The sequence below is a fragment of the Panthera pardus genome, unplaced genomic scaffold (assembly GCF_024362965.1).
Source record: "Panthera pardus isolate Hobbes unplaced genomic scaffold, ASM2436296v1 HiC_scaffold_2, whole genome shotgun sequence".
Classification (NCBI taxonomy): Eukaryota; Metazoa; Chordata; class Mammalia; order Carnivora; family Felidae; genus Panthera; species Panthera pardus.
Window position 1 is genome coordinate 9,550,366 of NW_026526765.1, and position 12,993 is coordinate 9,563,358.

The 12,993-nt window shown below is 42.3% G+C and overlaps 1 protein-coding gene across 6 annotated transcripts in view; it reads right to left on the reverse strand.

The window, feature by feature from the left end:
* Positions 1-11,879, reverse strand: part of CTNND2 (catenin delta 2) — a 929,345-nt gene extending 917,466 nt beyond the window's left edge. For 4 of the 6 annotated variants that reach the window (XM_053906886.1, XM_053906884.1, XM_053906885.1 and 1 more), the window contains exon 1: positions 11,727-11,879. In XM_053906886.1, the coding sequence (XP_053762861.1) occupies positions 11,727-11,763 (37 nt within the window). In that variant the 5' untranslated portion in view covers positions 11,764-11,879. Of the gene's footprint in view, positions 1-11,032; positions 11,148-11,471; positions 11,557-11,726 lie in introns of those variants that run through there. The other 2 variants (XM_053906883.1, XM_053906882.1) reach the window with 2 other exon arrangements.
* Between the last annotated feature and the right edge of the window lie 1,114 nt (positions 11,880-12,993).

Here is a 12,993-nt window from a genome sequence, read left to right on the forward strand (position 1 = left end):
AGGTTATCACCCCGCTCTCCCACTTGCCAGCCTGGAGAGGATACAACCACTGGTATAAAATGCGTACTTTGACAAGCCGCCGGGAAGCCACATAAAACTCGGATTATTACACTGTGCAAATGCAAAGCATTTATGCTTCATACGGAAAGATCGCGAGTCCTGGGAGCAATTATATAACGCGTTTTCGCAGACCTGGCACTCAGAAGGCAGGGAAGGATTTCAGAGAAGTGACAGGAAATAAGGTGTGCTCGGGGATGGCATGCTCAGCTTGAAGTCCAAGTCTGAAGAGGATAGAGATACAGTCACTTTTCAACTAGAGAAATAGGCTAAACCACTGGGGGGGGCGGGCGGCAGGTTATCTGACCCTGGAGCAGCAGGTCATTTGCTGCTCTGTTTAACGTGTACGTATATCACTTGCTACTCTGCGTAACATATAAGTATAACATATCAGATCGCTTCTTCGAACCTTATACTTGGCCAGGTGTGTTGACTGAATGGATTAGTCCACAAACAACTGACCAGCCCATCGAAAAACATTCTGTTACCAAAAACTAGTTGAAGCTTCCTGCTCCCTCTCACTTCTTAAAAAGTCCATACTTCTTCTCACGTGTTACTAACCCTCCACCCCTCTATCAGAAGCCACCAGAACATAGTCTTCTGTCTCCACAGTCTGTATTTGCAGATGAAGGAGGGATATCTCCCAAGGGTCAGGTTCCCCGAGCTGTCCCCTTGTCCCATATCCTCTTACACCCTGTTTCTTTCTGGGGTTCACATGTACAAGCTAAGAGCGCACCATGAACCTCTCGACTGCTACAGCCAGAAGTACGGGATCACTGTACAATTCATCACACAACCTACCCGAAGCTAAATTAAAAACAAAAACAAAAACAAAAACAAAAAATAGAACCGTCTCTGAAATTGCGAGAAGCACAAGCAAAACCATGATTGACCAGCATCTCCCCTCGAGTACCTAAACCTTTACTACTAAGTAACATACTCACTGAAGGGATATAAACTTCCCTTCTTTACTTCCTTCAAGTTTTGAGAACAGGGAACAAATTAAAGTTTCGTTGTTGTTGTTGTTGTTGTTCTCACAAGTTTACACACGATTTCTTCCTATTGGCAACCTACAGTTAGAGTGATAAGAATCCTCTGAAATTTTGTTCCAAGGATTTAAGGAAATCTGCTCAAAAAAAAGAAAGATGGAAGCCAGCTTCAGTTCACACCTCTAAAACTGTCCTGATAAAGCCTTCCAGGCGCCAGACTCAGCAGCCCACCAGGAGAGAAAATAATATTCTGGGGACATTTCTACAGACTTCAATCCCTGAGGAACAATAGGGCTTCATTTTCACTCCTCCTCTTTTCAGCAGGACATATCTGTGCAGAGAGAAAAAAAATAGAACTTTTTTTTTGAGCCAATTTGGTGTGACATAATTTTTGAAGTGCTATAAAGAAACAACAGGAATTATTTCCAGTGGTGGATAAAGGAGAATTCTTCCTCTAAGTGAGGCCTAAGCTTGGAATGTCACAGCATCTTGACAACTATTAGGGGACTGACCATTTCATAACCATGTTCATCATGGAGGTCAGAGATTTAGTTTTACAGACAAGAAAATCTTTTGGTCCGGTCCAATTCATCAAAAAAACAAAACAAAACAAAACAAATCAAAAACCCTGAAGCAGATCAACAATTTCAGGGAATGTATTTTATACTTAAATGCTTATTATGATAGCATTTCCCAAAGCATTTTCACATTTATTAGAATATCACATTCACAAAAATACTGTAAGTGTTGACCCTGATAAGCGAATGACAAAATAGTCTCAGATGCAAGGTCAGAAGACAGAACAAAAATGATTTCATGATTTGGATCCCAAACTCAGAATCCTAATTCAGCGTTCCCTCCAGAATTCCAGTGCCCAAAATTCACTGAAAGAAACCAAACAGACCCTAGTTGATGAACCAGTTTTGACAATGAAAACAAATGTATGTAGAGCCCACAATGATTAACACATAGTGTTTACTATGTGCCAATTATTATCCGAAGATTTGAGAATCAATGATAAAAAGACAGATTACCGGTGTGCAGTGGGGGTGGAAAGAAGCAAGGTCCTATGTGACCAGAGAGAAAGGTGCATGTACTAAAGGGTACACATATGATTTGATAGGGAAATATACATATGGATCTATATTATCTGTGAAATAGAAAATCATATATTTGCCTAAGAATGTCACCCTTACTCTTCCGGAAGAACGTGAAACACTATTTCAGTGAGGCCACAGTGGGGATGACAAGAGCACACACACAGACCTTCCACCTGTGAGCCCCAGACCGTGGCAAACACCTGGCCCGTCATACACAGGTCCCTAAGCCTGTGCAGGTGCCTAATTATGCTTCCTGTGGAGCAAGCAAAAGGCAGAATTAGAGAAAAAGATGTGTCATCTTTATTATTTAACAGTTGAGGGGCGCCTGCGTGGCTCAGTCAGTGAAGCATCCGACTCTTGATTTCAGCTCAGGTCATGATCTCCCAGTTCATGAGTTCGAGCCCCGCATCAGGCTCTGCACTGACAATGGGGAGCCTGCTTGGGATTCTCTCTCTCCTTCTCTCTCTGCCCCTACCCTGCTCATGCTCGCTCTCTCTCTCTCAAAATAAACAAATCAGCTTTAAAAAAATTTTAATAAAAAAAGGAAGAGTAGAAATAACTAAGGTGTTTGAGATTCACAAATATACTAGCCTCTCTGCTATGTATGTGAGGTCCATAGTCTCTTAATCTGCCTTCACAACAGCCTGAAGACACAGGAGTTACCTGCCCTCTATCAACAGTGGCACTCAGTAGTAACTTACCACTTGCTAATAGAAAAATGGAACAGTTGAGATATGAACTCAGTCAAGTCAGAATACAACTATTAAATACTCCCTCCACCATCTGCTCCATTACCATATTTACTACTGGGACAAACAAAATCAGGGAAGGTAGAATGCTCCCTTAAAGAGGGACTCCCTCCCCCCAGGAAAAAGGAATACATTTAACTACAAGCTTTAGAATTATGCTTTAAAAATAAGAATAAAATGGTTAATAAATTGATAAAACCTGGCAAAGGTAATATAACTATTATAGACAAATAATATAAAACAATGAGAAATGAGACAGATAAACCAACTCAGAAATGCGCAAAACATATAAAAAGACAATTTACAAAAGAATTAGGACGGCGTCATCAACTTATGTAATATTTAACCTCAGCCATAGTCACAGAGAGGCAAATTAAATCACAGGAAAAACACAATTTTCCTCCTAATTGGAATTTGTTTTCGTTTTTTTTTTTTTTTAATTAAAATACCCAGTTGTTGAAATCATGGAGAAATTGGCACACTCCTGCCTCGCTGAAGGAAATGTAAATTATATAACCTTTCTGGAGGACAAATTGACAACATCTATCAACAGCCTTGAAAACATCCAGTTCTAGGAAGTAATCTACAGAAAATAGCCTGATGAAAACTATGTAGCTTTAATCACAGCATTACACAAACCACCAAAAAACAAAAATGCCATCAATCTCCAAAAATAGGAAGTTATTTAAGTAAATGATGTTACATAAAGGTATGGAAAACAGACACTAAAAATGAATACAAATCATATGAAAAAAAGCAGCTTTATGTGTTAAAAAGTAACAAAACAGAATATGAGGGACCTTCTAAATTTAAAAATGTACATGGATTTGCATTCTGCTAAAAATAGTCATTTCTGTAGCTTGAGATATATGCATGAACTTTAGCTTTGTTTCATCACTACCATATTTTCAAATTTTTAATTAATCCACATTACTTTTGAAAACAGAAAAAAATAATAAAACATTATTCGAAAAACAGAAAATATTTCACTAATACGCTGCACAGCTCTCAAGAAGACACCAACTTGCTAAACCTACTCAAAACATCTCTTAACTTTAAAAACAGAAAATGTAGGTGTAGAACTGAACAGAATATATGTAATATACACTGAATGAAGGATGCGCCTTGTTAATTTCAGTCAGGCATTCAGCTAATTAACGAAATTTATCCCAAAGCAAAAATACAATATCCTTTTCAAATTTAAAGGCATACTTTTGTTCTGTGTAATGATGTAATACATAATAAACTATTATATATTTGGTGGAAAGACAATATACAATGAACAAAGCTCTTGAAACCTGTCATAAACACGATGTTCTTGTGTTTGTATGGGTGTGTATATGGGTATGTGTGCTGGGTATCATATTCAATATAGGTTTCTGCTTTGCTTCTTAACCTTAACCTTCTTCTTAACCTTCAATGTCATGGACACTCCCCGCTGTCTTAGAAGAGATAACTCTCAACTGTATAATGTTCCTTTGGGTAGAGGTGCCATAATATATTTATGCATCTACAGTGGATTTAACATTATTACTTTTCTCCAACCCAATTCAAGCCAAACAGTCTGACCCACACACTACAAGCACCAGGCTTCTTGCATCACCTTCTATGACCTGGGTACATATGACATGATTTCTACTGTCTCTGAGACTTTTCAGATGATGCCCATTTCACCTTTCTGCCTTTCTGGAAATCTTCGTCCCACCTCCTTATCTAGTAACCCAAAAAAACAAACAAACAAACAAACAAACAAACAAACACCAGAGCCACCAGTGAGGACCGTGTTAGAGACAAGAGACTGAATCTTGGCTTTTTTGTATTTGGGAGACTTGGATTGCTGCCAAAGAAGTTATTCTTCTGAGAATTAAATTATTGCATTGCTGAAGGTAATGACTGCTAGGTTACTCTAATGTTTGAAAGTCCAAACAAACTATTTGAGAGAGAAGAATAAAATTTATTTTAAGAAGTGAGCTTTCTTAAGGTTGAGTAGTCATGCTCGGAGTCAAATAAAACATCACATTTCCTTAGAAATTCACTTTTTTCTTCTTGACGGTGTCCATTATTGCTTCTATTAAAAGTTAAAACATTAAATGCCAGCCAAATTCTAATTATCTACACTGAGGTAGAAAGTGCTGTCGATAACAGCTGGAATGGATCATCATTTATATATGGTTTGGGAAGTCACATTTTGACACTGTCCCTTTTATGCCCAATTCTCACCACTTACAAGGCCACCCAAGTATTGGCAGTCAAACGTGGCAGTCCACGTTAGCGTGGAGAGTAGGGAAGAAACACTGAGAATGAGTTATTTTAAAGTTGGCAATACATAAATCAGCTGAATTTCATGGACCATACTCTCTATAAATCAGCCAGGGCATTAGATAATTCCTGATATAGTGTCAAAATACCATAAAATATTTAAAGAGCTCAACTTCTAAGCAAAATACTGTGGAAGCTATTATATCCAGAATTCTACAACCAGAATTCTTTATAAAGCATGTCAATGAGGAACACTTCTTTCCTACTTCTGATATTTCCTTCCAGGTAAAGGGAACTTAATTCATGTGACACTATGGCCTCTCTCCATACCTTCACTTCCTCTGTTTCTGAAAAATAAAGGAAGCAGCTTGGCTAGTTCCCTCCTTCTTCCTCTAAAGAACCCCCTGCCTGCAGAGAGTCAAGGCTACGCTCCAGGGCTCAGAGACAGCTCCGTCCCTGTGGGAAGGGAGGAGGGGAGAAGGCCAAGGCCCTGGGATGTCATCTGGCATCACATCAAACTACCTCTAATCAAACCTGATTATTTAGTCCACGGTGGCTACTCCTTTACTTCTTTTTCTTTCAAAATATCGACTTTTTCAGAAACTATAAGGGTGCTGGGATGATATTTATTGGGTTTCTTAAAGACCCCCAACAATCCACATTTTGGCACGTGTTATAATTTAAGGTAAATGTATAGCTTTTTGTGATTTGTGATGTTGAACATTTAAATGAAAAAAGATTAAAATAAACATTGTAAGATTACTTAAAACCGCAAAAACCCAAAGAATAAACTAAATAAAACGTGCATACAAAATGCATTTTTCTTAATATACACCTATTGGATCAACTTTCTAATGACAGTAGTGATAATCACATCTATTACACACACACAAAATGTTCTTAATGAGAAAACTCTAGCCCTTACCTATGCGGGATAAATGTATTAGCTAATTTCCACGGTGGAATTAAATTCTATCTCTTCTTCATCATCTAATGCTACAAATTAAATATACCCTTTAATAGTACATTCTGTATCATGCGAAATTTGTAGACATCTTGACACTTAAATCTATTTAACCAAACATAATTGGCTTACCACTCACTTTGAGCCAAAAACCAGAAAGGTCTGTTATTATAACGTGTATTTTACTCTGGTAACATAATTGGCAGTTCCCACAACAACACATAAATTTGAATATAAATAACTATATTTATTGTCAAAATGTTTTTCTGACTTCAGATAAATTAGTCTCCTGTTAAACAGGTCACATTCTGTAACAAATCCTAAGATACATCCAAGCTTTAGTATGGTAAAATTAGGTTGCTAAAGATCACAGTTCTCCCTTGCAGGAGCTCCTATAACCAAACCCAAAGGAGTAGGACACTTTACTAAAGTTACTGAATTAGATGGCAAGTGAAAATTATCCTTTAGTGTCAAAAAGATACCACAACACACATTTTACTTTCAAAAATTTGATTTTAGTGGTGCCTGGGTGGTTCAGTGGGTTGAGCAACTGACTCTTAATTTCTGCTCAGGTTGTGATCTGATGGTCATGAGATTGAGCCCCAAATAGGGCTCAGTGCCAAACTTGGAAGCTACTTGGGATTCTCTCTCTCTCTCCCTCTGCCCCACTCCCCCACTCATGCATGCTCTCTCTCGCTCTCTCTCTCTCCCTCAAAATAAATAAATAAACTTCAAAAAAAAAAAACTTGCTTTGAATGAGGAGGTGGGGGTGAGTGAGTCTTTTATTTACATAATAAATTTAGCTGTTTAATGTTTCTTTATCTTTGTTACAATGACATTATTATGGGATTCGTGCCCTGTGGTTCCAAACAGAGCATGTTTAGTATCTGACTTCACAGAAAGTGAGGTTGTATTTCCTAAACTGTCTATGATATTCTTTGTATAATGTGAATCGTTGTAGAAAATTTGATCTTAATCAGGTGAATAATATAAACATTAATAGAGAGTATCAAAGTTTTATAATTTCTGACTCTGATTAGAATATTTTTTATTAATAATAGTGCTGGTAGATACAATTTACTTCTCTTTTAGCTTAACTAATATATATTTTAATACTCAAAGGACTGGTATGCTGTAGACTAGAAAACTTGATATACTTTATATGCCAAGCTACATAATAAAGTAATATTACAATAAGAGTAGGGAGAGAATATATCCATTGAACACTTTTGTTAGAGAGGGTGGTAGCCTATAGGACATATTTAATAATACATAAATGAAGCACAACTATCCACCTTAATATGCAGATATATATCTCATATGTTTATGCAAATGCTCATAATGTCTAAGCCACCTGTGCTCTTACTTACTTGATCCTGAAATCAATCTTTTCAGATATTCTGTCCTGTTGTGCCCATTTTACAGTGGAAAAAAACTGAGCTAAAGTCTGAGTATCACATAAATGGCCAAGGACACAGCTGAGAAGAGACAGACTGGGACGCACCCAAAGCCAACACTCTCTCCACATCTCTGCACCCGCACAAAACAGAATCCCAAATAGCATTCATTACACTATAACATAAATATATTTCATTATTTTACACATGTATTTTATATATAATATATACATACAATATATAAAACACACACACACACACACACACACACACACACACAATATTCATTGTAGGTCAGAGCCCAACTTTTTCCTCTAGAAATGTATTTCTGATATGAAATGACAATTAAGGGAATAAGAAGTTTCAATAGATGTAATTCAGTTTACAGATAACTTTTGAGGAATCTCACCAAGGGACACATGTGAATATGTGTCTAAGATGGAAAGCTTCCAGGAAGTACTATTTCATTTATTTAGTCATTATTTCCAATTTGTCAAAAACTAACTGATATAGAGTATAGCTTCAATATCCTAATATAGCTAAGACATTTCTTACAAATCAATTACCATGATAAAGAGCTTGAGAGCATACTTAACAGCTACGTGACCAAAAGACAAACAACGAGAAGTGTCAAAACTACACATTTTTGCTATGAGTTTTAACATTTTTAATGGACTAAAAGCACAGTACGATCAAATATTTCTGTGAGTTTCCTCTGTTAGAGGTACTGTTTGTGAAGATAATTAGATTCATTAAACCCAACCAGGCAGTGTATTAATCAGTAGGCTAGACTGGCAGACAATGTGATAGAAATGATTTACTTATGACATGTTTAATATTTTACATTAATACAAAAAAAAAAATCAGAAGCCAGCAACAAATATCGTGAACTGCTCCCCCTCAAATTAACTTTTCACCCACACCCACATAACACCTCTCACAGAGCCTTCAGAGTACTGAGAACACCTTTGGAATATGGATGATGAAAACCATCATGGAAGCCAACTGAAGAATCTGGCTTGAAAATGTACTTCTGACTTGTGAATCCGCCCACCAGGACCCACTGTACCACGCCTTCAACGGAACTACTGGATTTAAGAATATATGCCTGACTTCTCTTGGTATTTCGTGCCCTGAATGGCAATTCAGAGGTAATTCATTCCCTGAATGTGATGTTCCGGTTTAAATACTCTCAACTATATGGCCTCTTTCAAAAATAACAATCTTTATTAAACAGAAACTTTCAGGAAGAGTAATACTCACAGCACCCATTCCCCATTACAGAAGTAAAAATAATGTTCACATAGAGAAACAATCATAAATGGATGTTCAAATCTTCTGTGGACAGTCATGAGAAAAAGAAGGAAGAAAAACATTTTTGGATGTCCAAAACGCAACAGTTCTAATTTTGGTTCAATTGTCTTGTTATCCAGATACACTAGTCCATACCAAGCACACCTGACTTTATGGACAAGCAAATTACAATAAATTAGCTTAAATGCAGTTTTGCTGTTTTCTTACATAAGGAAAGCCTGATGAAATTCCTCTAGAGAACTCTCCAACGGTACTACATAAATGCGTACTGTATAAAAGAGAATTCTGATAAAGCACCGTGGAAAGGAGCACGTTCTACAATATTTTCAGGAGAGCACTGCATTCTCAATTATATGTCAAAAGTAATGTTATATTTGAGAATATGATATCTTCATTTTTAATTTTAAAGGTCATTATGAAAGTGATATTATCCTCAGAAATTATTTAACAAACTATAAATTGCATTTTCCAACTAATTTCATTTGAAATTCATTTTCTCGCCAATGAACCATTTCACTGGGAGAAAGACTTGGCTTGTGTTCTACTGTGGAAGATGTGAAGTTGATGGAAATATTGTAATTCGACAGTGCATGACTTTTATTACAAACAATGAAAACATTAGTGACATCTATAATGATTAGGTTGTACAACTACACAAACATTCGCGAAATTAAATAACTCCTTTCCACAAGACTATGACAATTTTATTAGAGCAACAACCTCATGTACGTACTACAATTGCCATTCAATCAGGTACTATCGTTTTCAATCTACAATATAACATGAAACTCACATGTACAACACACGTAGTTTTACTCCTGCTCACCGGCACCTGTCTGCGTACACACATAAGCACAGAACAGTATCCACTAGTCCTTTAAGAATCACGTTTAAAACTGAACAGCAGACTCCAAAGGAAACAAAAAAAAAAAATCTGTCTCCCTCACTTTCTGCTTCTTCTTGAAAGAAATCTTGTATTAAAACAATGCAACGAACACAATGGTGTGTTCAAAGTGCTTTTGGAAAGTTTTCTAAACATGTAGAAGGTGAAACTAACAGGATACAGGTAAAGCTAATCACACCGTTCAGTTAACTCAAGCCGTAGAGGGCTTCCTACAACGCTGACACCTCCTAGCTGTATAATTACAGGCCTCCCAAATTTCACCGTCTAACTCCCGATACAAGCATCTTCATTCAAGTCCTGAGATCCTGTGGCCCACAGAGCAGGAAGGATGCCACTTAACCTTTCCCCCAAAAGCATTAAACATGGATTCTGCATGTGGCAAAGAGAATTTAGGGCAGTGTAAAGCACCCAGTCCTCATCTGAGGATGCCCACCCTTATGTGTCATGCTTCTCACAGAACGAGCCCCCAAAATCATGCACAGGTTCATCCTTGTAATTCTACATGAGTCATATCAAACACTTCTCCATGGGATTTTAGAAGTGCTGCGGCTTGAAAGCCTTTTAATCCTGTAGGTGAATTACTAACTGCAAAGAGCTGAACAGGACTACCACCGGACCCTGAGCTACTGATGGAAAGATGCACAATGAGAGAACTCTTGGGTAGTTGGACCACCTCCCTATTTTCATGGAAGTCGTTGCAGAAAATTGCAAGCATCTTAAACACTGGTCACATAGTTCCGAAAAGTGAAAATCTATGCATGTCAGGCCCGACAGTCTGCTTGTACCCTATCCCTTTTCTAAACCAACACATTTGCCCCATAACATTAGGCATGCATGTTAACAACACCTTTCAGGGCCAAAGCAAATCAGATCAGTTCAACCCAAGCACACAAGGGGAACAAAACATCTTGGAACCACAACCTGCCCTTCTTTTTCTTTATTTCCACACCCTTCCCTACCCCTGCACGTACAAGGAAACACAACTTTAGGCATCTGGGAAGTAGCTGTCCTTTGTTGGAATCTCACACACACACACACACACACACACACACACACCCCAAAAATCCCCAAGACTGCTTTCCTACCACACGACCGGGGAGGCTGCACCACCTCTCCGGTGACTTAATTCTGAACGTAGTGGCTCGAACCAGCTGAGCAGCAATCGGTGAGAACACATTACACACCAGAATAAGAGGAAGGTCGGCGAAAAGAAAAGCAGCGTTGCTTTTCAGCCATTAATTACCGATCCCCCAAATATCGCATCGCAGTCTCCCCACACACATGCACAGCGTTCCAAACCTGGGTTTCAGGCGGCGCTTTCCAGAGCCTCGCTATCTATTGTCAGGACGCAGAAGCCCCCGAAACCTGTGAATCGAGCTGAAAAGGCTTCCTCTGAAACCGCTAAATATAGACCAAAGGGGCTCTGGGTCTGGCAAGCAGCGGGAGACTGAAGAAACGGCCATGGACGCATATGACTAAGTATTTCCATTTTGTTCTAGCCAAACATCGTAATGACATTGAACATAAGGGCAAAAGACTAGAGGGAAGTCCTCCCCACCCCCACCCCGTCTTCTCCGTATATTAGGGACGTCATGAAGGCAACGGGTATGTTCTTGAGGGTGGCGGGGAGCAGTATTGTTGATGTTGCCCTATATACGCCTCCTCCGGGGGAGAGGGGCGGCAGGGAGGGGGAGCACGCAAGAAGCCACTTGCTAACCGCTCCGAGAAAGGCACTAACCCTGGTCCCCATTCCAGGCAGAGCCGTCTTCCGAGAGGGGACCGGGCGCGATCGCGGTCCTCCCCCGGCTGGCAGGACCGCGCAGCAGTCGCCGCCGCCAGCCGGCCGGGAGCAGAGGACCAACCCCCCACCGGCGGCGAGGAGGAGGAGGAGGAGGAGGAGGAGGAGGAGGAGGAGGAGGAGGTTGTTGAGGAGGAGGACGGCGCCCAGGAGGAGGATGCGCCTGGCCCCGGCAGCCCAGCGAAAGCAACTCACCGAACGGCGCGGCGCCCGACTGCTTCCTGGAGAACATGCACCCGCCACCAGCGACAGCTCCTCAGTCCGGGAAAAGGCGTGCGCGCCGCCGCCCGGCTTCAGGGCAAGGTCCTGACCTTGCCCAAGTGCAGCATCTTCCGCTTTTGTTGTCTGAGCGCGGCCGCGGGACAGGCGAGGCTGGCGGGGAGCAGGGGCGAGCGCCGCGGGGGAGAGGCGGCTCCCGACGCGAGTGCGCGGCGCCCGGCCCGGCGGCCCCTCCGAGCGCGGCGAGCGCAGCGCCCCCTGCCCGGCTCCGCGGGCTGCGCGGGCTGCGCGGGCTCCGGGCTCCTCCAGGCTCCTCGGGGCTCCGGGCGCCGCCGCCGCCGCGCCCGGCGCTCCGCTCGGCCGGCTGCCGCCGCGGGCGCGAGCCTGGGGCCGCCGCGGCGCCCGGCGCCGAGCGCTCCCGTGCTGCGCCCCGCGCGCGGCCCGCGCCACCTGTGCCGCCGCCGCCGCCGCCGCCGCCGCCGAGGGCGAGGCTCCTCCCGCGGCGCGCGGCAGCCTCAGCCTCCACCTATGCCTCGGCGGCCGGCTCGGGCGCCCGGCTAGTGAGGAAGCGTCCGCCCCGCCGCCCAAACCTGCCCTGGGCGCCGAGCATGCCCAGTGCCGCCGCGACCGCGCGGCGCTTCGCCGTGCGCATTCCACTTCTCCTGGTTTTCGCGGCAGCAGCAGCAGCAGCAGCAGCAGGAGGGGAGAGGGGAGGAGGCCGCGGGTTGGGAGAGGGCCGAGCATCCTTGGCGAACGCGCTGCCGGGCCTCGAGACGGGTGGCTGTTCGCAACCTGGCGAAAGCCGGAAGGGGCCCGGGGAAGGCCTGGAACCCCGGGTTGGGCCGGTTCCTTGGTTCACGTGCAAGAAGCCGACAGTTTATTGTGGCGGGGCAGATGCCGGCCTGCAAACAAAGGGGCAGGGGCGGGAGGGGGGTCTAGAGCAGCTGGTGTGCGCCTCGGGGGCAGGGGGCAGGCTGAAGGTGCAAGCCACTGGGTGCAAGTGGGTGTTCTGAAATCCTGTTGTTCTAGAGCAGAGAACGCAGGACATCCATCTGCGAGCCGCACCACAGCGCCAGTCCTGTTTTTGGCACCCCCGGCACTTAGATTAAAACATGTTTTCCGCACATGGGAGAGACTTTCTTCTCAACAGAATCCCTCTGGTTTTGAATCTGGAACGTATGTGAACTTAACTGCGAGAAAGACCTTTGTCCAGTCTGGAACTTGAATAGACCGCGATGAAGAG